Raw genomic sequence first — 25,998 nt, forward strand, 5'->3', positions numbered from 1 at the left:
GGGTTAAAAGTAAAAAAAAAAAAAACATAACACCCCCAAACACCAATACCTCATACCCCAAAAACATACAGATAAACTGACAAGACTTGACTCTAAAACGCTGAAGAAGAGGTCAGCGCTATATAAATACTAATTAATAATAAATGAATAATGTTAAAAAAGGGTAATTTTATTCAGTGTGTTATTTTCACTAAAGTTCCTCTTTAGGCTCAGTGGTCCACGGCTGTTTCTTGGGCAGTGCGGGCAGGGCGACCACCCTGGGCGCAGACCAGCAAGTAGAAGAAGGGGGGCGCAGGCAGAAGGACATAACCGCTAGGGAGCTGGTGACACACGGTGCAGCCTAATGGAAGAAGAAAGATTACCAGCGCGATCACCTTCCTTGACTCCACCTGGGCTGCCTGCATCAGACGTCAGGTCATCAACACGTCACTATCGCATGATGACACCTGATGTCCTGTAGCGGTACTGCAGGCTGTCAGTGCGCAGCGCCCGTGAAGGAGTCGGCTTCCTGGGCTCTCATCGCCTGTGTGTTTTCTCCTGGTCCCTGCTTCCTCCTGGATGAGCGGCTGGTCACTAGCAAGTAGGCAGATCTTCTTGTGACCTGTGGCTGTGTGACCAGTGCAGTTTCTAGGCTAAAATGCACCCAGAGCGAGGGAGTAAAAATTGCGCCCCCCCGAGCAAGGTATGGGTGTCCGCAGTATAGGTTAGCCAGGTCTAGTTGCACTTAGTATAGGTCCCCCCAGTATAGGTAGCCAAGAATAGGTACCCCAGTATAGGTAGCCAAGCATAGGTGAGCCAGTATAGTTGCCCCCGCTATAGGTTAGCCAGGTAGGTTCCTCCAGTATAGGTAGCCAATATAGTTGCCCCCAGTATAGGTTAGATAGGCAGGCGCCCCCGGTATAACTTAGATAGGTAGGTGCCCCAGTACAGGTTAGCTAGGTGGGTGCCTCTAATATAGGTAGCCATAATAGTTGCCCCCAGCATAGGTTAGATAAGTAGGTGCCCCCAGTATAGGTTATTTAGGTAGGTGCCTGCAATATAGGTAGCCAGTATAGTTGCCACCTGTATAGGCTAGCTAGGTAGGTGCCCCACAATACAGGTTAGATAAGTGCCCCCAGCGTAGGTTAGATAGGTAGCTGCTCCCCAGTGTAGGTTAGATTAGGTAGCTGCCCCCCAGTATAGGTTAGATTAGGTAGCTGCCCCCCAGCGTAGGTTAGATTAGGTAGGTGCCCCCCAGGGTAGGTTAGATAGGTAGCTGTCCCCCATAATGGAGGGGGGGAGCCGGACCCGCGGGGAGGGCAGCCCAACCTCTCCCTCCCTCTCCTGGGCCGCCCTCCATGCTCCCCCCTCAGATGCAGAGCGAGCAGCCAGGGAGGAAGCACTGTATACAACATACCTCTCTGCGTTCCAAGCGCTGCTCTCTCGCCGCCGGTCTCTTCCTCTCTGCCTATATGATGATACACACGCTGCTTCCGGAAGCAGTGTGTGTATCATCATATAGGCAGAGAGGAAGAGACCGGCGGCGAGAGAGCAGCGCTTGGAACGCAGAGAGGTATGTTGTATACAGTGCTTCCTCCCTGGCTGCTCGCTCTGCATCTGAGGAGGGAGCATGGAGGGCGGCCCAGGAGAGGGAGGGAGAGGTCGGGCTGCCCTCCCCGCGGCTCCGGCTCCCCCCTCCATTACAGCGCCCACCTCCCACCAGCTCCCAACAGCGCCCCGGGCCTAGAAACGGGCCTGTGTGTGACTGTCCCTAAAGAGTAAGGGTTCGCGAGTCCACGGGGGTGTGGGGGCGCAATTTTTACATCCTTGTCCTGGGTGCAATTTAGCCTAGAAATTGCCCTGTTGGGCACGCACGTTCTTAGAGCCCCTATGGTAGCTGAAATGGAGAGCTCCCGGTCACTTAGGGCCTGAGCCCATTAACGCAGTTGTGTCCGCTTTTCAGCATCTGTAACATTAATGTGTTTCTGAAAAGCGGACATAACTGCGAACAACTGCGTTAGTAGGCTCAGGCCCTTACACAGTATTTTATGGTTTCATGTCATTGTTTACTATGTTTCTATTGTGCACACAAGACTTTACATGAACCCAATCACATCTCCCCCTTGAAGATGTCACTATCTGATATCCCTACTGCAGTCTGGGGCCATTTCCTGGTTAGATCCCAATTAACCTACCAGACGGTTTTAAGGATGTACCAGCAGGATGTAAGGTAACTGCAGCACCCAAATGAAACCAACAGAAACATGGGAAGAATTTACAGAGTCCATAGAGAGCCTCTCTGACAGGACTCTAATCCGGGACACCAGAGCTGCAAGGTAAAAACCTGTTTTCTTTGTCACAAATTCCTTATACAACGGACATGACACGGTTATTCACGCTGGCTTGGTATGTGCTTTGTCTTTCTTATCTATCTTCGACTAAGGCCAGATATTATTGACTTTTGCTGTTAAGGTCAATGAGACTAAAAGGAATGCTTAACATGGCTAAATAAGGCCGGGTACCACAGGGGGACTGAGGTATTCTGAGGATACTCTGTGCAGACATCTGTAGGATCAGTCAGAAATAGGCATGCCAGAGTATGCATGGTGTGAGATATAAGGGGGGGAAGGGTTAATAAGGGGTTTTATACAGCACCAGTGTAAAGGTATTAGCTGCTAGAGCTGCTTTCCCAATCTGTGAATAATAATAGCACAGATGACAATACTTTAATAATGTTCAAAAATGAAAATAAGAGTACCAACATATGTATTATTAAAATTCTCATTGGTTCGCTGAGTAGCTACCTGGCCTTACTTGAACTTGCCAGTGAGGGCTGTCATAGATCCAGGCAAGTGGACCAATGGGAACTCCCAGTGTGAAATTCAAATACACTCAGTTGCAGTGGGGATTGTGGCGAGTGGGGACTTTGGAGCACTTTTCTACAAAAAAGGAGGAAAGAAAAAAAACAGGTGGAGCGGAAGAAAAGGATTCTGAAAAATAGAGGTGTGTTGCAATGCTGGATTTTAATGAAAGAGCTTAAAATGTAAAAATTATGTGCCATATAGGTATGGGTTTTTTTTTTTCTTTTAACACATTTAATATATATGGACTCTTAACCCTTGGAGAAATTAAATGGGCATGAGAGGTGATTTTTTTTTTTTAGGGTGAGTAAACTGCAACACCATAAATTCCCTTAAACACTTCAGATCAGAGCTCAGAGCACAGGGTTGGAAACATGTCAGCTTTTCCGTGGCTGAGCAGTCATTCTTACTGATGCTCTGTGTGTCATTTGTCCAGTTTGCCTTAAATAATTCTTGCATTATAATGGACTGGGGTGCAGTGGACTTTTTGAGTAGACCACAATCCCCCTCCACTTTCTTTTCGTAACACACAACAACTGGGGAGAGCCCACTTGCAAAGTGTGTGTATGTGGGCAGCACAGTGGCGTAGTGGTTAGTGCTCTCACCTTGCAATACTGGGTCCTGGTTCAAATCCCAGGCAGGGCACTATCTGCACAGAGTTTGCATGTTCTCCTCATTTTGTGTGGGTTTCCTCTGGGCACTACGCAATACATACATAGACATATAACTATCATAGGTATTATATTGTAAGCCCCTCTGAGGGATAGTTAGTGACAAGACAATATATTCTGTACAGCGCCGTGGAAGATGTCAGCGCAATATAAATGTAAATAATAATAATATTAATAATAATAATAAGTTTTGGAGTGTAGGTGGATTTTGCTACCCCAACAAATGAAAATGAAGGCCATGAGACTTGGTATTTTGTGTTCAGTGGCGTAGCTAAGGAGCTGTGGGCCCCGGTGCAAGTTTTACATGGGGCCCCCCAAGCACTCTATAAATAACAATTGATATGGCGCACCAAAACCTGCCAATGGCTACAACAGTGTCAGAGGTGTAAGGAGGGGATGGGGAACAGTGTGTTAAGGATTACGACTATTCAAAGCATCTATAGAAGGGATTATTACCAACACAGGATCAATAGAGAGATAATACTGTGATAGAGGGTGGACCCTTCGGGGTCCCTCTGGCTCAAGAGCCCCGATGCGGTCGCTACCTCTGCACCCACTATTGCTACGCCGCTGTTTGTGTTGCAATACCTCACTGATTATATTAAACTAGTGACCTCAGCCCGTTCTAGGTCTGTCATCACCGCGCGCCTGTAGCACGCCACGCGCTCACGCCAGCCCACACGCCCGGCCCCCTGGCCCATCTTGCTCCTGTCCCAACGGCTGTCTGTGTGGCAAATGTGCAGTACCCCCGACAGACACACACACACACACACTCTTTGGTTTTATTAGGTAGGATGGGTTATTAGAAATATTCTATAAAAATGGTTTCTTATTTTGAGAGGGTGTAGAGCAGTGGTCCTCAAACTAAGGCCCGCGGGCCGAATGCGGCCCCCTGAGGCTTTTTTACTGGCCCCCACATACAAAATGTATTACTTATAGATGCGGTCAGCTACATCTTTAAATATTGGTGGTTTGCATATAGAATAGCAGTGCTGGCACCACCCATCCACATGGAAGCCAGAAAGCAGTAATTCGCTGGTTTCCAATCAAATTCCACATCAGGTGACACTGCTGTCCATTGCAGGTTGTCACCTGGGTATGCTTCACTGTCTGACCCGCAAAGACTTATACGTAATTTTATGTATACTCCGGCCCCCCAGTAGTCTGAAGTATGTTGACCCGGCCCTCGATCCAAAACGTTTGGGGACCCCTGGTGTAGAGGCATATAAATGGTGTTTCATGTCAACATTCTGCCCACAGTTGGATTTTAAAGGTAAATTCCACTTTTATCATAAAATGGCCACAATTATAGATGGCTGCTACACAAGTCTTTTGTGTAAAAAAAAATTGGAATTTGTAGCCAATTATTCCCAAAAAGACAACAAATCTCCAAATGATCATCAATGGAACAATGGCAACAGTGCTCTGGCAGGTGGCACATTACCTATAAATACCCAACTTGCTAAGTAACAAAACTGAGCAGGTGCCACTGTTACTCATTTTTAACATTAGCAATAGTCCACAACACTGACACTTCTGTCTGCCCATTTCAGACAGAATCCTCATGGAACATCTGTGTTTTATGTGCAAATAGAAACAAATCTGAATTGAGATATGTCATTAATGCAGATCTGCACTCAATACTTTGTGAGTCTTAAAGTTAGAGTTTCCCTTTAAAGTGGCATTTCGTTTTTGCTCTAAAATATTAGTTACAGCATGTACTATCACAAAAAAACTGTAGCAGGACAAATATTTAAACACAGCACTTTGTTCTGCAGTGAAAATCTTGCTTCAGTGAGCAGATTCTGGCCACATCTGAAGAGGTAATAACATTATCTTTTGTTTACATTCCTTTGTCTGCTACAATTAGTATACCGCCAGCAGCTTGCTGAAAAGAAGCTCTTTGCTGTAGAAGCAGAGAGCTGAGAAGTGATCACTAGATAGGTGTTAATATATAAATACAGCAGCTATGCAGTAAAATGCAATGGCAGCTTTCAGTGTAGATAAACTGTACTTTGGGAACTTGTACTTTGTAAGAAGACGATATGACCTGTGCACAAAAGCAAATATGATAACTGTATGGGTAATAAAAAGTAGGAAGACACATTTTTATTAATTATTATGTCAGTTTTATCCCACTTTAAAATGTAACATTCAGCTTGTAAAGAACAAATAGAACACGTATTAGTGCTATCTATGTTATTTTATAGTTTATTGCTGCTAAACGTTATCCGACATTTTTCAGCCTCTACAGAAGCAGAGCCTGTTATAAAGCTTGTAAAAAATCACTGTAATATAAACAGTTTTCCCAGGAGATTAAGAAAAAGCAAAGATGAAGCTTAAAGTGGGATTGTCACCATAAATATCAAATTTCAACAGCAACTGGTCTGAATGTATTAAGTTATAATGATGCTAATCCTGCATTCAAAACTTTTTATGCAGTTATGATTTGGAGTTATCACATACTTAAAGAGAACCCGAGGTGTGTTTAAAGAATGTTATCTGCATACAGAGGCTGGATCTGCCTATACAGCCCAGCCTCTGTTGCTATCCCAAACCCCACTAAGGTCCCCCTGCACTCTGCAATCCCTCATAAATCACAACCGTGCTGTGAGGCTGTGTTTACATCTGTAGTGTCAGTCTCAGCTGCTCCCCCGCCTCCTGCATAGCTCCGGTCCCTGCCCCTGTCCCTTCCCTCCAATCAGCAGGGAGGGAAGGGATGCAGGCGGGGACCGGAGTTCTGCAGGAGGCGGGGAGAGCAGCAGACTGACACTATAGAGATAAACACAGCCAGCTCTGACAAGCTGTTTGTCAGCAGCGTGGCTGGGATTTATGAGGGATTGTAGAGTGCAGGGGGACCTTAGGGGGGTTTGGGATAGCAACAGAGGCTGGGCTGTATAGGCAGATCCATCTACTGTATGCAGATAATATTCTTCAAACCCACCTCGGGTTCTCTTTAAGGAGCACTGGCCCTTTAGTAGTCAGTGCCAAACAGTTGCATGCTGGGGGTTCTTTTTATCTATAATATATTCCTCCTCTTCCCTTTATTTCCCTGCCAGCTGCTTATCTGAAACACTATCCCCTGCTCACTTGTGTTTACAAGCAAGGCTGAGGTGACTCAGCGATTGGAGGAGAAAAGAAAAAAGTAAAGGGCAGAAATGATGTCCGGATTTAGCCTAAACTGTGGGCAATAGACATGGTTCCCACCAGGAACAGAATTCTCTTCATTTACTATATAACATTCAATGAAATCAAAACATGGACAGTCCAATACATGTTTTTTTCCCCTGGAATAGTATGGCTAATCCTACTGCTTTAAATTTAAACAGTTTCTTCCATGACTCTTCCAGTGCTGGAACAAATGTACGATACGCAGAAATAAAAGGGAAGAAAAGATAAAATAGGATGAGACGTGAAGCTCAGGAAAAGGAGGTAGCCAGCCTGTTTACTGAGCCGCTGCACGTCTTCCACCCCTCTTAATGTCAAGAGTACAAAGACCATATGGTAAGAAATGCAGCACTGCAGAGAGATGCAATCTGCGGCACAAAGGCATCCGTTTACATTCATAAGCGAGGATTCCAGGTCAAGCAGAAGCTGGCACAATGCAGGGATAGGAAATAAATAAGGGATGGTGCATAATAGTTATGCAATAGCTGGGATTATTAAAGGACAACTGAAGCGAGAGGGATATGAAGGTTGCCAAATTTATTTCTTGTTATAGAGAACCCGAGGTGGGTTGTTAGAATCCTATTTGCATACAGAGGCTGGGTCTGCATGTAATGCCCAGCCTCTGTTGCTCTACTGTCTCCTCCAGTCTCCTCCCTGCTCTCTGCTATGCCCCCCAAACTAAACCGCCGTGCTAGTGACACACAGCAGCGTGTCGCCAGCAGGCTGTTTACATGTGCAGTGTCACTCTCGCCGCTCCCCCGCCTCCTGTATTGCACCGCTCCCCGCCCACGTCCTTTCCCTCCCCGCTGATTGGAGGGAAGGGATGCGGGCAAGGAGCGGCGCAATACAGGAGGCGAGAGTGACACTGCACATGTAAACACCCTGCTGGCGACACGCTGCTGTGTGTCACTAGCATGGCGGTTTAGTTTGGGGGGCATAGCAGAGAGCAGGGGGGAGACTGGAGGAGACAGTATAGCAACAGAGGCTGGGCATTAAATGTACACCCAGCCTCTGTATGCAAATAGGATTCTAAGAACCCACCTCGGGTTCTTTTTAAAGAGAACCAGAGGTGAGCAGATGGGATACAGAGGCATCTTCTCTGCCTCATAACATGCCTGTGTGTCTCCACCGCCACTCTCTGCCCCCCAAAGCCGCACTATAGCCCCCCGAGATTAGCGACCATATTTGTCGCCATCTCTGAAATAAACACAGGGAGAGGGATTCCATGTTCAAAAACGCCAGCAAGGGCCGTTCCTGCAAAGTCTCTCTGGCCATGCCCCCTGCCGCTCCCCCGCCTCCCTGCACGCTATGAGAGACACACTGTCTCCCATTGTAACTTCGTGACCCTGAGGTCACCAAAGTGAAAGTGGGCCATTGCGGTCCACCGGAGCGGCGGTTTTTGCGGCTATCTGATCCGCTCAGCCCCCCGGATCAGGTAACCTAGTAGAGTTCAGCCTGTCTAATTACCCCATCTGTGACTAATCACAAGTTGCAATGTCATCTCCCTCTCTATGCCATCTGACTGCCACGGCCGATAAGCTTATTTGAAAGCACAGGATGTTAACAATATGTTTGCTTCCAATATGAAAGCAGGAGGTAGAGACACTGCAGCTTTAGTGCAGGATTTGTATCAGCTGTAACAAAGAAATGTTTTTCTTTAAAGGTTATTATGCTTTTGTGTATCAGTGGTGTATAGGAAGTTCTGAGTTCAGGTCCATTTTAAAAGTGTGTAAGGGTACCCATACATTACTCAGTCCAATCGACTTTCCGATTCAATAACTGTCTCCATTTGGAAGAGATTTGGTGCCACAACATGCCTGCCTGGTGATTCAATCGATTACTGGCCGAAAGGATCGATCAGGAATGGCGTAAAAATCTCAGTCACAAAGGCTCGATCGGGTGGGCAGCGGTAACAGCGTTTGATATTGCGTCCACCGACCCAGGGCCAGTGTCTCCCCAAGTGTATAATGTGCCCCCGTCGTGAAGTCTCTCCACCAGTATGACTCCTGTCGTCCTCTGGTAACCTCCATCGCCGCGAGCGCCTGTTCCACGTGATGGCGGCACAGGTTGTGACATCACATGTTCCAAGCCACATGGTACAGGCGCTCTCAGTGATGCTGAACTCCAGAGGAGGCCAGTAGTCATACCTGCAGAGAGGTGAGACGTTACACTGAGCACTGCCGGGTATTTACACTTGGGGGCAGTCCGGACGAGGATGGTTTCCAATAGATTTCCTGCTGAAATCTACTGGAAATCACTGTGCAGTGTGTGGCCAGCCAATAGATCCCTCTCTGATCAGATTTGATCCAAGTGGGATCTATCTAATGGTCAATCTGGCCATATATTAAGTGATGTATGGCCAGTGATGTATGACCAGCTTAACACGCACAATGTGAGACATTTCACTCCTGTGAGCTTTCAAACTGAATATTTATTACAGTGATCATATTGATAAATCTTTAAGGGATAGGTGAACCAACAATTTACTATTGCTATTAGGAAATAAAATCTGCTGGTTTACAATGAAACTTGACATGTGTAGTTACTTGGTTGGGTACTAAGCCTGGTTGGGTTTGCATATTAGACTGTTGCAGATCCGATCCCATTCCCCGTTTATGTGGCACTCCTGTTACTGAAGCAGGGCCATGCGAGTATGGCTGCTCCTGTGCAGTAAGCATGTGCGTCTCTGGCTCACTGTGCAGACATAGCCATACTTGCGCAGGAGCAGAACAGATGCGCACATGATTGAAGAGGAGCGCGGCCCCCGATCACATTACTGACAATGCCCAGTTTGTAATTTATGGAGGGTCTGCGCTTGGCAACGGGGACCGGAGGACGCAGAGGGAAGCCTCCGCCAGCCGCAGGAGAGATATGTAAAGAGCGCACTTCTCTTGCATCAAACTGGCTCCGACTGGCTGAAGTGACGGGACCCAGTACTGGAGCTGGAGAAGGCGGAGGATGGTGGCGTGGGAGTGATTCGTGAGGATGGGGTTGGAGGAAGCCCCAGGTATGTATAAAACCCAGCACTTACCTCTCTAGACTCCAGCACTGCAGTTTTCCCTCCGTCCTCCGGATGGTACTGTAACCCTAAAGTGAGATTGCCAGCTGACGTCATGACGTCAGACTGCGATCTCACCAGGGGGAAGCAGAGCCTCAGAGGAACGGAAGAAGAATGGCGCCCGACGTCACAATCCCCTGGGAGGCAAGTTGAAACGTCCGCTGCCTGCATTGCTCTGCATAGAGCCTCCGGCGGCTACCCCGAGTGTAGGTCAGGGTTACCGCTCTGAGCTGCGTTTTTCCACGTCAACCATAGCTCAGGGTTACCGCTAGGAATGTTAAAGGTATACCGAGACAAATGAGATAGAGATATATATATATATATATATATATATATATATATATATACTTACAGGCAAAGTGCACAGCAATGACCATCTTATCACATTGGCACCTGACAAGTAAAAAGTCCTTGCCAGATCTCCTGGTGGGCTACAACTGGACTTTACAATAAGTAAAAGCCAAGCAGCCTCAATAAGGAGCATAAAGGGAGATTACATTGGTCATTGGTTTTCAGTTAATTTCACTGAAGTATTGCTAGGCATGTTCACAACTGCACTAACTGGTACATTACAGCCCCACCCCTTTTTTTTTTTACTGTTAGTTAAAATGTTGTTCTACAAGTTAATATTTAAAGTGTAACTAAGATGGGGCCACAACAACAACAAAAAAAAACATACATACCTGGGGCTTCCTCCAGCCCTGATCGCTCCCACGCCGCTTTCTGACTCCCCGTTCGCCTGCAACTGGCCCCGGAAAATCCTTCGGTCTGGGTCAGTCGGCACAGGCCGGCCTGGCGCATTCATCCATCTTGCTCCCGTCGCCTGGAACCTTTTGCACCTGCGCAGTAGTACTAGTAGTAGTACTGCGCAGGTGTAGAACGCTCCCAGCAGCGTAAACGCGGCGGGATCGTGCGGGCCAGGCCGCGCATGCGCAGTTGGCCCTGGGCCGGAAGATTTTCCGGCTCCAATTGCGGGCCAACGGGAAGTCAGAAGAAGACGGCATGGGACTGATCAGACCGGAGGGGGCTGGAGTAGGCCCCAGGTATGTATTTTTTTTTTTGTTGTGGCCCCATCTCAGGGAAACTAAAGCGAGGTTTCCATATTCATTTTCTTTTAAGCAATACCAGTTGCCAGGATATCCTGCTGATCTATTTGGCTGCAATATTGTCTGAATTACATACCTGAAACAAGCAGCTAATCCAGTCAGACGTCAGTCAGAACACTTGATCTGCATGCTTGTTTAGGGTCCATGGCTATAAGTATCAGAGGCTGAGGATCAGCAGGACAGCAAGGCAATATGCATTGTTTAAAAGGAAATATATATGGCAGCTTCTACATCCCTCTCGCGTTAGGTTCCCTTTAAGACAGAGAGCAGCCATGTTACACACCTTTTAAAGCATTAGAGGTTATATTAAAGTATACTATACATTCCCATCAACATAGCCGACATTAAAGAAAAGCAGGATCTGCTTTGTACTTACTGAAATTGTACCATTGTCTAGACCTATGGACAGCCTCCGGGTTTCCGGGTTAAAAGACATACATGAACATGGAGCTGAAAGATATGAACATGTAGTGACATTACTAACACAAAGGATCTCATTATGATCACTGCCAGCCTATACTGTACCTCCCACCCTAGGGTGCCCAGCCACAGCAGGGGTCGTCAGTTCTCATAATTTGGCCAAAACACAGGTATCAGAAATCCTGCACTAAAAACTCTTTTAAAAGCTCTGCTCCACCCTCAAATTTTCCACCCCACAGTCCCTCCCTTATAATAAAGTGAAATTCATATCATGTATTTGGACACACTACATACCATGAAATTCAGTCCTCAGCAACATGGTCACATAATCTGTGCTACTGCTAGTCCTCTTCTCCCACTTGGGTAAATGTGCTATTACTTCTGGTGGGGAAAGGTGTGGCAGAGCTGCCACTCATCACAACTCTCAATCAAAACTCTGAAGGGGGTGTTGCTGAACTGCCACTCAACCCCTCTTCCACAGGGATGATTACAGGAGGACAATGCAGGCAGTGGAAGGGGGGAAAAACAAGAAGGGAGCAATACACACACACACACACACACACACACACACACAGCTCTGAAGATCTCTAAAACAAAAGGTATTTCAAGTTTTAATTGTAATACATAAGAATACTAATTTATTGGGGGCTCTGTGGTGTAATAGGGTAGTAATTCAAAATTAATAGGTTGTGACCAGACAGCCCAGAGAAGGTGTATTATGTACATAGTGCTTGAGTAGATGCGGCAAAAAAAATTTGAGGGCAAGGAGGAGGAGCTTCAAAGAGGAGCTAAACTCTTGCACAGCACACAATGAAAAAAGTATTTATTCCACACAGTTAAGCCTGGTGCACACCAAAACCCGCTAGCAGATCCGCAAAACGCTAGCAGATTTTTAAATGCTTTTTTTTATTTTTATGAGGCGTTTTGCTAGCGTTTTGCTGCTGCAGATTTCAGTGTAGCATATTTCATATATTGTTACAGTAAAGCTGTTACTGAACAGCTTCTGTAACAAAACCGCCTGGCAAACCGCTCTGATCTGCCGTTTTTCAGAGCGGTTTGCATTTTTCCTATACTTAACATTGGAGGCAGAAACGCCTCCGCAATCCAAAAAATGCCTCACCCCGGGAGTATGCGTTTCTGCAAAACACCTCCCGCTCTGGTGTGACCCACCCCATTGAAATACATTGACCAAGCGTATACGCAGCCGCAAGTGGCTGCAAAAACGTCTGAAAAGCCGCTCGGTGTGCACTAGCCCTTACTGAAGAAATTCCCTGCTCTGTTTCTGTTTTTGTTTACCAAGATTAACATGTTTAATTAGTTCTTATCAGCAGCTGTGAATAGACTCTCTCCCCATACAGTAAAGAGGCTTAACCTCTTCAGTGCTACCTGAAAAGTGAAACCAAGTTCTAAACTTTCTTTTTTTTTTAGTATTTCCATAAACTGAAATGAAGAAATGTTTTGTCCATAAAGGTTATTATGCTTGGACCTGAAGTTATTTACTAAAATTCTCGCAAACAGGCTATCACCTCTTATGCCTTCGTTGTCCATCCGGACCAGGTTGGATTTATTAGGGGGAGGTATGCGGGGGATATTGTTAGGAGAGCATTTAACATAGTGGATTTAATTAATCATAGCCATATACCTTCAGTACTGCTTAGCCTTGATGCAGAGAAGGCTTTTGACCACTTCAGTTGGCCTTTGCTTCTGTATCAATGTCTCTCACAGATGGGATTCTCTGGAATATTTCTGAATGTGATATTCAAGTTGTATTCCTCTCCAAAAGTAGCTTTAAAAATACCTTACTCAAATCCACATGATTATTTTTCTATTTTAAATGGTACCCGTCAGGGTTGCCCCTTGTCCCCTTTATTATTTGCATTATCCATAGAACCTTTGGCTGCTAGGATAAGGGGCAACCTTGATATAACGGGCATAGAGCATGGGGATTCTAGCTATAAATTATCGTTATTTGCAGACGATGTTCTTTTTGACATTGTCTAGACCCATGCTTTCTCTACCGGTGTTGCAGAAGGAATTACAAGAGTTTGGCCGTTATTCCAATTATAAAATTAATAACTCAAAATCAGAAATCCTTCCTTTTTACCTGTCTCTTTTAGAGTGCACTATACTGAGTGACAAATACGCTTATAGAATCCAGTCAAATACCCTAAAATATCTGGGGGTACTTATACCTCGAAACACTAAGGAGGCGGTACATTTGAATATTACACCAACAATTCAGAGGATTAGCAGGGATCTCTCGAAATGGGATACTTATCCAATTTCATGGGTGGGACGAATGACATCATTTAAGATGAATTCTCTGCCTAAATTGGGATATCTAATGTCTGTTATGCCTTTATGGCTTCCACGCTCTTTTTTTGTTCCCCTACAAAAGAAGCTCTTTCACTTTATTTGGAACCACAGACCCCCAAGGATAGCTAGGGGTATGCTTATGCTTCAAAGGCAGTTTGGGGGTCTATTCCAAATATTTATAACTATTACATAGCTTGCCAGCTCAGGCAGATGTTAGCATGGGGTTCTAAGACTCCTCATGCCTCATGGGCAAAAATAGAATTTTTGCAATTTTCACCCTGGCACCCTAGCTCAGATTTAATGTCTACAAACAGTATTGTTCCTTCCAGTACTAAAATACTTACCTCAATTACTGCTAATCTAAAGCTCTGGAAACATTTACACAGATCATTGACCCTATTTTCTAAAGATTCAAGTCTTCAACCATTGTTTGGCAATCCACAATTTCCGCCTGGAATCCCAGAACTCTTCTTTTCTCAATGGAAAATCAATCAAGTTCTATGGATTGAGGACATCCTGGATCCCTTTACTAAGTGATTGTACTCATTCGAAGTTTTGAAGGAGCGGTTAAACTTGTCGGACTCACATTTCCTGCAATACCTTCAGAGCCGAAGTTTTTTATACTCACTTTCTCCAACATTGACTTTCCCTGCAAAAACTGATTTAGATAGAATTTGGGAGATGGGTCCTACATCTAAAGGAATTATATCACAGCTCTATACATGGATTAACCGCCCAGTTAAGGGTTTGTCAGATTTTGAATTAAGTTACATGAGATACTGGGACACGGCTTGCAAAACAAACACCCCATTTCAGCAGTGGGAAAAAATATGGTGTAATATTGCTAAAACTTCGCTATGTGTTACAACTAAAGAGAATATTTATAAGATATTAATGTTATGGTACAGAAGTGAACGGCTGCATAAATGCTATCCTAATGTGTCTCCGTTATGTTGGCGTGGCTGCGGCCAAATTGGTTCTGTTTCACTTATCCTGGGATTGCCCAAAGATTCAGAGTTATTGGTCTATGATTATTGACACTATTCACTCCCAGATAGATATAGAGATTCCGAAAGATCCTTGGATATGCGCTTTGGGCAAACCAGTCTCTAAAATCAGAACGCATACCCAAAGATTAGTGAATCATTTTCTAACAGCTGCTAGATGTTTGATAGCTTTACATTGGAAAAAGACCACCTGTCCTTCTAAACAAGAGTTTTTGGCCAGAGTGGCCTATGTTTATAAATTAGAATATCTTACAGCTCAATTATCGGACTCTATTCACAGATTTAAAGAGAATCTGTAACGACAAAACGTCCCCTGGGGGGTACTCACCTCGGATGGGGGAAGCCTCAGGATCCTAATGAGGCTTCCCACACCGTCTGCCGTCCCTCGGGGGTCTCGCTGTAGCCCTCCGTACAGCGGTGACGTAATATTTACCTTCCTGGCTCCTGCGCAGGCGCTCTGGTGGCTGTCGGCTCCGAAGGAGGCGGAAATACCCGATCGCCGTCGGGTCCGCTCTACTGCGCAGGCGCAAGTCTCCGGCGCCTGCGCAGTAGAGCGGACCCGACTGAGATCGGGTATTTCCGCCTCCTTCGGAGCGAAAGCAGCCACAGCGCCCCCGCTGGAGCCTGCAAAGGTAAATATTGAATTGAACAGTCGGGCCTGTCGCCGGCTGTTCGGAGGGCTGCAGCGAGACCTCCGTGGGACAGAGGACGGCGTGGGAAGCCTCATTAGGATCCTGAGGCTTCCCCCACAAGAGGTGAGTACCCCCCAGGGGACGTTTTTGATGTTACAGAGTCTCTTTAATAAGATCTGGGAACGATCTCCTCTGTTTGTAAGCTGAGTAGGGTATAGTAAGACCTGAATTTGGGATCTATGCATTGTGGGCCTCTACAATCTCCACGACCTTCTAACTAAGGACATAACCCAGACACTCGTCTCGCTCTTTTTTCTTCTATCCTTTCTCTTTCTCTTTTCTGCTTCTCTTCTCTTTTCTCTTTACCTTCTTTGGGTATCTGTCTTAGAAATAATTAAAAAAGTTTTTGAGGTTATTTGATAATTGATACATTCCAGGGCTATCTACAAAGGGTTTGGTTGGATGATTGGGAAATTAGTAATTCCTACCATCATTCCAGTTTTAATTTGTTATATTGTCTATACTAATTCAGATTCCCTGGTGTTTCCCTGCACTAGATATTTTTTATATTTTCTTTATTTTTATTAGATACTGTTGGCTTACTATGTATACTGTTTGTCAATCTGTGCAGTTTATATTGTTCTAAGCTTTTACTTCTCAATAAAAATTTGAATAACAAAAAAACAAAAAAAAAGATTATTATGCTGTTGCTAGTCTTTTAGAGCAGAGGAAATTCTGAGTTTAGTTGCACTTTAACAGACGATTTGTAAGAGGGGATTTATGCTATCATTAGAACCGAAACAGACTACTCTTGGTACTTAGTACTCTGCGGATATGGTTTTAACAACTGCAGGAGAGATAAGGTGGTGTTACAGCGCATAGCAACCAACAAGACACATTGTCCAGTCTGAAAAGGCCTGCAAGCAAGCACTTTATTTGTTTAGGGGATTTTTTTTTTGTGCTAGGCACAAATATCTCATGTCAGTATCTGCCTTGTAACCATTTAAGTGACTACTGCAAATATAATTTCAGACCCTGAGAAGAAATTTCAACATCTGTAAGCAAACATGAGTAGGTTAGGAAAACAGCGCCCATGATATGTCCTTACATTAAAAATTAAGCCCAGAATACTAATATTACAAGACAACACTGCTTACCACTAAGCCACCACAGGAAACAGAAACCAGAATCTAAGTTTTAGGAACGCATCAGAACGCAGGAAGCATTAATCAGAATTAAATGAAAATAGTGCAGGACATACAAGGCCAACATAAAATATATACACAGCAGTACTAAGAAAAAAAAACAGGAACCAGTAGAATACAAGAGGAACTATAGTAGTGTTATCATTGCAATATTAACAATTCTCCCTCCAGCACAAGTACAGGAGGCTCAGGTACTGCTATATTTCACAAGGCACAACAGTTCTCAATCTTGCCCTATTATCTTCCTGCTTTAGCTGCATTTTTAGAGTAAAAATTGTCACGTTTTAAAGGGGTTCTTTCGCGAAAAAAGTAGGCAGTTAAAAAATGTGACAGATGACAGGTTTTGGGCCAGTCCATCTTTTTAAGGGGGATTCTCAGGGCTTTCTTTGTTTTCAACAGCATTTCCTGAACAACAGTTGCAAAATCTAACTGACATAATAGTGTGCAAGTGATTAGGGAGGCCGGCTGGTATCTTGCTATTTTGGCAGTTAAACTGCTGTTCAGGAAATGCTGTTGAAAACAAAGAAAGCCCTGAGAATCCCTCTTAAAAAGATGGACTGGCCCAAAACCTGTCATCTGTCACATTTTTTAACTGCCTACTTTTTTCGCGAAAGAACCCCTTTAAAAGAAAGCGGTTGGGGTTTAACGGTACACTGGTTCTGGCCAACATTTCATTAAAACTGGAAAAGCAAAGAAAAATACAAAGCTTGATCGCTTCACTTGGAGTCTCATTCCATAAACAGATGGAGACAGGTTTACTTGAACTCAAGACTGAAATAAATGCAACTAGGAGAGTTCCTGGTTCTACGCCCGAAAATAAAGTAGTGCAGGAAATATTCGTCCTTACTCAATTCACATTTTCTCCTAGGCGATCATTTTTTTATATTTTGTTTACACTGCCAGCACTCTGCTGTTGAAAAAGTACCAAATAGTAGGTAAAAAAAAAAGTACTGTCAACATTATTCAGAGTATTTTCTTGTTTGCTGGTGACTTAAAAGGCATTTTATTGATAATGTGTGACAAGATCAACTAGGAAAAAAAACTTAGGAGAAAAAGTGAAATGAATAAGGCCCAATGGGGTTGATGCACAAAATTGCGGTAATACTGCCATGCACAGACAGCCCACAGCAATATTACCTTTACTTCCACCACAAAGTACCACAAGTTACGCTATTAGGACGACCCACGGTACTCAAGTAGCGCGACTGTTGTTGTGGCAATGTGTGTTACTAACAAGCGTTACAATTCATAAGACTCATTACCATAGCAACAGCCGCACCACTTAAGCACCGCGGGTCGTGCTAATAGCATAACTCGCGGTACTTGTTGCCGGAAGTAAGGGTAATATTGCTGTGCATGGAAGCATTACCGCAATTTTGTGCATCAGGCCTATTTGCCCCGTATTCTCAAATAATGTGGCAGCGGAAGTGTTCTGGACCTTTTCAGTGCATGCTGGGATATGCAGGCTGACAGACTATGAGTAAGGTTCTGTAACACCTACAACCTCAGCATACAGTACTCAGGGGGGCACTTTAAATGGGTTTAGGGGGTACTTGAACTTGTCATAGTCAATTTAATTAAATTTTGATATATAAAAAAAGAAAGAGTTAAGGGGTACTTGAAATGAAGTTACTCACAATAGGGCGTACTTGGCCAACAGAGTGAATTAATAAAGGGGTAAAATGCTGAATAATGTTGCGAAACACTGCAGCAATGGACGCCTTCCCGTCTAAGGTAAAATTTAAAGAATTACTGGTACATCTTGGTAGCAAGTGCAAAAGGTGCAGGTTACCATGACAACATTTTTTTCTGCCTTGGGGCTGTCTGCATTGAATATTGTGCATTACAAATTTAGGGATACACTATTAAAGGGGTCCCCAAACTTTTTCGGTTAAGGGCCGGGCCAACATACTTCAAACTAACGGGGGCCGGAGTATACATAATATGATGTAGAAAACATTACTTAGAACCTAGGTAGTGTAAACTATTACCTGTTTACACTTGCAGCCCTTTTGTCTCCCATTCATCCAAAGCAGATATTATGCCCCCAATACAGCATGTGCAGATAGTAAAAAACCTCTTTTAGCCAGACAGTGAAGCATATTCAGGGAGCAACCTGTCATCCAATAGGAAAGCAGTATCACCTGATGCAGAATTGGATTGGAAGCCATCGAATGACTGCTCGCTGGCTTCCATGTGGAAGGGTGGTGCCAGCACTGCAATTCTATATGGTAAACACCAATATTTAAAGATGCAGCGGACTGCATCTATTAGTAATACATTTTGTGTGTGGGGGGCCGGTAAAAATGCCTCAGGGGGCCGCATTCGGCCCGCGGGCCTTAGTTTGAGGACCACTGCACTATTAAATATATGCTCCATAAGGCAAATGATTGACATTTCCCTGATTTGAAATTGATTGGGGAGTACCAATCCTTTAAACGCAGTGCACCAGCCAATATCGTTCAGACTTCCGAAAAGATCTGTGTAAAACAAATGAATACACTGCCAATTTTTTTACCACTTGATGAGACACAGACCTACGCAGTCAGCGATCTCTCGCAGCTCCTGGCTGGTAAAGAAAAATAGCCTTTCTCCAGTAAAGAGGGAAGCCTATGGATTCTCCAAGGACCTCCCTGATCCACCAGGACCCCTCCCACTGGCATCCGGGACCCTCTTCCAGGCCGCGCTCCCCTCTGTGTACAAGCGCAGGCAGCAGAGGCGTGCATGAGCGGCCCTGTGCTACTGCTAAGGTCGTACCTTGCACCTATGGAGTGTGCCGCGCTCATACACGGAGGAGAGAGGGGCCATGAGCAGTATTCAACATTAATGCTGAGTATTTTAAAAACAGGGCTGTGGAGTCGGTACAAAAATTATCCGACTCCTACTCCTCAATTTATGAAACCTCCAACTCTGACTCCAGGTACCCAAAATAGCTCTGAATTCTTAGTATAATACTTACCAGGGCTATGGATTTTGTACAAAAATCAGCCGACTCCTCAATTTATGAAACCACCAACTCCAACTCCAGGTACCCAAAATTGCGCCGACTCAACTCAGAGTCCATGGCCCTGTTTAAAGTGTCCCAGAGCAGCAATGCAGGGGCCTAGGAAGATCAGAAAAGATACTGGACTATCCTGAATTATCTACTGTAACTATCACTACTTATCTTCTGAGATAAGTGTATAACTTTATTTTCGCTTCAGGTATGCGTTAATCTTACAGTGAAAAGACTCGCGTTTTTAAAAGATTGTTTGAGTAATTTTTTTATTCTTATTGAATTGAATATCTACTTCATTAAAAATTGCAAATTGTGTATGCCTACCAAGACCAGACACTTCCATATAGATTGCAGCAGATTCAAGAACACCACACATCATAGGGAATGTCTAATAGCATTAGTGAGCCGATGGTGCGGTTCAAACGCTTACAGTATGGCATGCACTTTGCACTGCCCCACTGTGCCCTAATGCAACATAAGGCCAGGTTCACACATAAAAATGGTGTCTAGTCCTGTCCTGTTTTTGACAGTTGGGATCAGTTTTGTGTGATTCTATGGCGGCGTTCACGCATAAATCTGTACATTTCAGGTCCTGTCAGTTGTGCATGTGTTTCTTTTGCTGTGTTCACACATAAAAATTGTACAGTTCCAATCCAGTCAGTTAAAACTGATGCAAAACTGACAGGACTGGACTGAATTGGACCAGAATGTACAGATTTATGTGAGAACCAAGCCTAAATGAAGCCAGCATCACAGAGCATAACAATGTATGCGCCAAAGCCATGTAGTGCAACGTCAAGTCCATTAAATGAACACAGCTTTATTTATTTGTTTTTAAGAAATCAACTGACACTGTACACCTATGGCTACAGTTTGATCATGAATACAACATTCGGACATTAAACAGTACAGACCCTAATTTAAATGTGAGATCCATCATTGCGCATTCAGAGTCCCACAAACTGACTATGCTAATATAAAAACTCTCTCAAGCTCCATTCCTTTCTCTCCTGCTGCTCTGTGAGGAAAGTGGAGGGGGCAAGCCTAGGTTTTACAATCAGGACGTTTGTAATTGAGGGAAACAAATCATGGGGCTCCAGGGGTGCAGTGCAGGGCTACAAATTAAACGTGTCAGTCTGTCCTGGCTCTTTATGGTGTTCGCTTTTATGTTGGAATGATGCTTTCATGTCAAACACTTTGCCAGGGGTTATTTTAAACGTTATGTTTTGTGGAAGACTTATCTAGTCCCACGTGTTCAACTGTGGAATAGGAAAATCAACCAAAGCAAAATGAAGCACAAAATGAAGCATAACAGGAAAATACATACAAAGCTAGGTACTGCTAATTAGCACATCAATCATATTATAAAAAAAAAAAAAAAAAAAACATTGTTTAACTTGACTGCTACATTGGCATGCAACGTACCTGGCATGGCATGATATATACTGGGCCAGAACTGACCACTGTCCCTCTTTATCCAAACCCGTACCGTCCTGAAACAAAAACATTCATGAGATATAGACACGTCAGCTGCACAGGAATGTGCCATACAGAAAAAGAGTGTTAAGTAATGTCAGCCATTTTGTCTTCCACAGAAGCAATATTTGCTACAAACTATTCCAGAATTAAAATGCAGAGTATAAAATGGATAATCCCCAACACAAAACTAAGTCTTTTTTTGGCCAACTTAAAAACCTTGTCATAAAAAGGCAGTAAATGTAATGCCTAGTACACACCATACAAATGTTCTGTTACATTTTCTGTTAGATTATTTTCTGTACTGGTAGAGACTGGTCATTATCTATGGTGCATTGGCTTCTAGTTCTCTCCTGCTGAGTAGAACAATGCCTAATTGCTCGGCAGATAGATGGTTAGATAGATAATTTCCAACATGTTGGAAATTATCTATCTGGCAGGTAAATCTAACAGAAAATCTAACATAAAATTGTATAGTGTGTACCTAGCATAATGCTGGGAATACACGATAAGTTTTTCGCGTAATTAGCCATCGATTTTCTGCTTGATTCTCTTATCTTCCACTCATTTTTCCATTCACTTCTATGAGAAATTGAGCGGAACAAAATCGAGCGGAAAATCGGACATGGCGGAATTTTATCATCGAGGGCATCTATCGGAACGATTCTTCGCAAAAAAAAAACGTAACTTGTATTCCCAGCATAAGAATTCAATTAGGAGTTGAGAGTATTTTTTTCCCTGACTCCAGGTACTCCACAGACCTGCACATAAGATCACTATTTGGGGACGTCAGAGGTATGTGCTGTGCGTACTTTTTAGACATGGTACTGAGTGTGACTGCATGTGGCATATGACAGGTTTACTTTGCTTGTGTAAACAAGTCAGCCACTGAATCAGTCTCTGGTAGCATTATCAGTGAATGCAGTCAGATGACGCTGGCTTAGCAAGAATATTCCTTGCATGCAAGAGCTCTTCCTGTCAGCAAATCTACAGGACATCACAACTCATTTCCTATCAGCAACTGCAACTGTCTCAGGGTGAAAGTCAGACAGCAATGGACATTATGTACCCATTCAGTGCACAGCATCACTATGCAGAAACCCACACCAGCCAATCACTTTCCAGCACATTATCCCCGGCAGATCAATAAGCCCTGAACTTGTGCTGCTACAAGATACCATACGCTTCACATAATTTCATCGTGTATAAACTCAGCTGCCTTTCACAAGCTACGCAAAACTATTGACATCAGGCTCTGACAACAAGAGTCTGGTTTCTGCCACAGGCATATAAAAACACAAACTAGGAACTAAGACAAACATTCACAGAGTTCAGAACTCATTAGATACGTCATATAGCTGAATAACATCCTTGCACTATGTGGGAGGAAACAGGATCACTCAGAGATCTGCGCAAAGATGAACCTACACAAGCTATGTAAACAGTGCACTTTTTGGAACTCACTGGAGGAGCCTGCGCTGCAAGGCCACAATTGCATATCTGCCTCGCAAACACACTACTCAATAAATGAACACAAATGAAACTATGCTCATCCCTTGGGCTCAGTATAGGAACTGGCCTCACGGAGGCCACATTGTTGTAAACTGGTTTCAGAAAAATGCTGTAGCCTTTGTAAACTTAGGGAGAGGGTCACACTTGGGAAAATCTGCAGCGTTTTGCCGTAGTTCAAAAACACAATCAGCTTGATGCAGAAAAGGGCACTTAAAGAGAAACTCCGACCAAGAATTTAACTTTATCCTAATCAGTAGCTGATACCCCCTTTTACACCCAAAATCTATTCCTTTTCATAAACAGGCCATCCGGGGGCGCTGAATGACTGATATTGTGGTGAAACCCCTCCCTGTCTGGGAACCTTGCTGCATTGTGGGAAATAGCGGTTTACAGCTGTTTCCAACTGCCAAAAAAACATGCAGCAGCTACATCACCTGCCAACAGTAAAAATGTCACCATGTAATAAATGTCAGAATGTAAATCAGGGATTTAAAATATTTTACAATGGGCAAACGCTGATTAAATCATTTAAATATAATTATTGTAAAAATGAAGCACTTTTTTATTACATTATTTTCACTGGAGTTCCCCTTTAACATATCTTGCACAGCCAGCGTAGCCTGCGCTCCTAAATGCCATGAGAAGAGCTCATAGCGCATTACCATCATAGCAGCCACGCTAGTGGAGTATCGCAGCCGCGCTACGACCTCATCGTGTGGCATTTAGGAGTGCACACTACACTGACAGGACCTGTAGTATTTACCCACGCTGTGGAAGGGGAGAAGCTTGAGGGAAGTCTTGATTCTAATGAAAGACAACAGTAAGTTGGGGCGGTATCTGTAAGATAGTGAGGAGATGTCTGGGGAGTAAGACTAAAAAGAGCTTTGTAGGATAGAGTTAAGAGTTCAAAGTGAATCCTCTGGTTAAATGGCAGCCAATGAAAAGCTTGCTAGAGAGGAGCAGCAGTTGCTGAGTGAGGAAACAGTATATTCTGGCATATAAGACTACTTTTTAACCCTTGAAAATTTTCTGAAAAGTCAGCGGTTGTCTTATACGCTGGGTGTCATTGATGCCGGGTGATACACCCTATCCTGTTACCGACTCTCAGATCTTGCTGCTGAGGACTGTAGTGAAGCAGTGCAGGCGCACATGTGTGAGATCTGAAAGGCAGAGAAGGAGGTAAATAGGCTACAAGGGTGGGCCGGAAGTTGAAAGAGGTGTGTTTTATGGGCACAGCGCAATCTATTCTTCCATACAGCTCTGATAAACAGGGAAACAAGGAGAGCTGGCCAATCCGCTAAGGGAGACGGAGAGGTGACTGATCCAGCCAGTCAGTCGCCTATATAGGTGTTATACACTGTACAGCACCAGTATCTGTTCACACATAGCAAAAGTATATGATTTTTTTTTTTATTATTATTTATTTAGTGTGCTTTGGAAGAGGTGTAGTCTTATACGGCGAGTATATCCCAAACTCTATATTTTAACTGGAAAAGTTGGGGGGTCGTCTTATACGCTGGAATATACGGATAGGTGAATGCAGTGTCGTAACTAAAGAGCTTGGGGCCCCAGTGCAAGTTATTCATGGGGCCCCAAGCATTCTATTGATATGGAGCCCAAAACCTACCAAAGACAGCTGCAGTGAAAGAGTAGAGTAAGGGAACAGTTTGTTAATAAATACCACTATTCAATACACATACAGAGGAGTTTATTACCAGCATAGCACCAATGAAAAGCTAATAAGGATGTAGGACAGTCCCTAGTGGGCCACTCCAGTCCAGGGGCGCCGGTGCGTTCGCAACCTCCGCATCCCCAATAACTACACCACAGGAAGAATGTGTTATGTGGCCAAATTCCATTTAGATTGGATGCATTACAAGTAAACTACTTTAGTATAACTTGCCACGCTTCCCGGAAATAATGTTCTCTCTGTGAGAACAGCAGTTACACTTTAAAGAGGACACAAACTCTTGCACAGCACAAAATAAAAAGTCTTCATCTCACATACTGTATAGTTGCTTAGAAATTCACTGCTGTTGTGTTATTTAGCCAGATCAAAAAGGTATTATCAGTAGTTGAATACACTGCAGGACAGCTCTGCTGGGATCTCTGCAAGCTCTCTCCTCATACATAAAACGCTGAGTCTTAACAGTTTCAGTGCCCCCTGGAAAGTGAATCTAGGTAAAAGCTTCGGGGTTTTTTAGGATTTACATTAATTGTAATGAAGATTTTTTTCCCATAAAGGTTATTAATGCTGTGGCTAATCTTTCAGAGCAGAGAGGAAGTTGTGAGTTTAGTTCCACTTTCAGATGATACATTTCTCACAGGACAGGATTTTTTTTTTCTGAACTGACCCTTAAGTCACGTTATCAGTTTACTGCTTAGCAGAGTTCTTTCTCACACCTATTTTTATGAACAATCGCAGCACATTTACAGAAAATGACATTTACTTCTGTCCTCGGGCCATGGCAACCTCTGCAGAATTTTATGCAATGCTCATTGTGTTGGAAAAGCAAATAGTACAGGGTGGAGTGCCTGCCTGCATCATCTATTCACACATGCAAACATCATCTTCCACAGATCAACAGCTTCTATCATGAAGTAAACACAGGAAACGCCTTCAGGACAGGAACTGGATGCGCTGTAGCGACAAAATATATTCTAGTTCTCCCTTGAAAAAATAAAATGCCATTCATGAAGTGTAGTAACTCATAGCAACCAAATTACAGCTTACTGCAGTCCCTTACTAAAAGATTATTGCGTTCTAGTCCCTACATTTTGCTGTGCCGTGTGCCAAAATGAACACTTTTTTCAGCAGTTTCCATATGCGACAATGTAGAAGCAATGCTTGCTGAAGAATCAGAATGTTGTTATTTTGAACAGAGTTGTGTAATCTGGCAGCAATATAAAGAGCCAAATAAATCACAGTTTTCCTGGGAGAAAAAAAAAATTAAAAAAAATTTTCCTGATCCAAAAACAAGCCAAGAAATTCCATGATCCTTTGTGCGGAAGAGGATTTTCACTCAATGCAGACTAAACTTCCTGTGGAATCTGTTTAGCCTTCCCTAGAGAAGACTGATTAGCTGTGGAAATAGCCAACCAGGGCTGTCTGTGTCTTGGAGGCAAGTGTGACCTGGATTTTGGGCCAAGTGTGCAGTTAACTGTTTCAGGTGTCAGCTCAAAAATATGAGGATTATAAGTGTAATTCAGCAAAATACAGGAGATACTATGAATGCAGCCTGGCTAAAAACATCACTCACTCTGTCCGGTTACACAGGCTGCAGATGTGAGCTGGATGGATTGCAGGTTTCTTGTGTAGATAGACTTGTGAAGATACAAGTGATCATTAGAATCAGGTGACAGATTTGTTAAAGTGTAACTGTCGGGCATAAAATAAAAAAATCAATGATTTATTTTTATCTGGTAAACAAGTGATAGGGATGCTAACCAGGCAATCCAAAAGTTAAAATCTCTATTAGTTTTCTTATTTATAAATGATCATTCCACATTTTACCTGGTACGTTGCCGCACAAAGGAAGTTGCAGGGCATGCTGGGTTGTCTTTTTTTTTTTGCTTCCTTATTTCCCCT

General features: G+C 43.7%; 1 protein-coding gene across 1 annotated transcript in view; it reads right to left on the reverse strand.

Annotated features, from left to right (window-relative positions):
* WDFY2 (WD repeat and FYVE domain containing 2) overlaps positions 1-25,998 on the reverse strand; it is a 107,344-nt gene that overhangs the window by 51,651 nt on the left and 29,695 nt on the right. Inside the window, exons 2-3 of the mRNA XM_068267127.1 lie at positions 20,847-20,914; positions 11,220-11,293 (exon numbers count right to left, since the gene is read on the reverse strand). Of these exons, the coding sequence (XP_068123228.1) occupies positions 11,220-11,293; positions 20,847-20,914 (142 nt within the window). The remainder of the gene's footprint in view (positions 1-11,219; positions 11,294-20,846; positions 20,915-25,998) is intronic.

Source organism: Hyperolius riggenbachi, chromosome 2 (assembly GCF_040937935.1).
Source record: "Hyperolius riggenbachi isolate aHypRig1 chromosome 2, aHypRig1.pri, whole genome shotgun sequence".
Lineage (NCBI taxonomy): Eukaryota > Metazoa > Chordata > Amphibia > Anura > Hyperoliidae > Hyperolius > Hyperolius riggenbachi.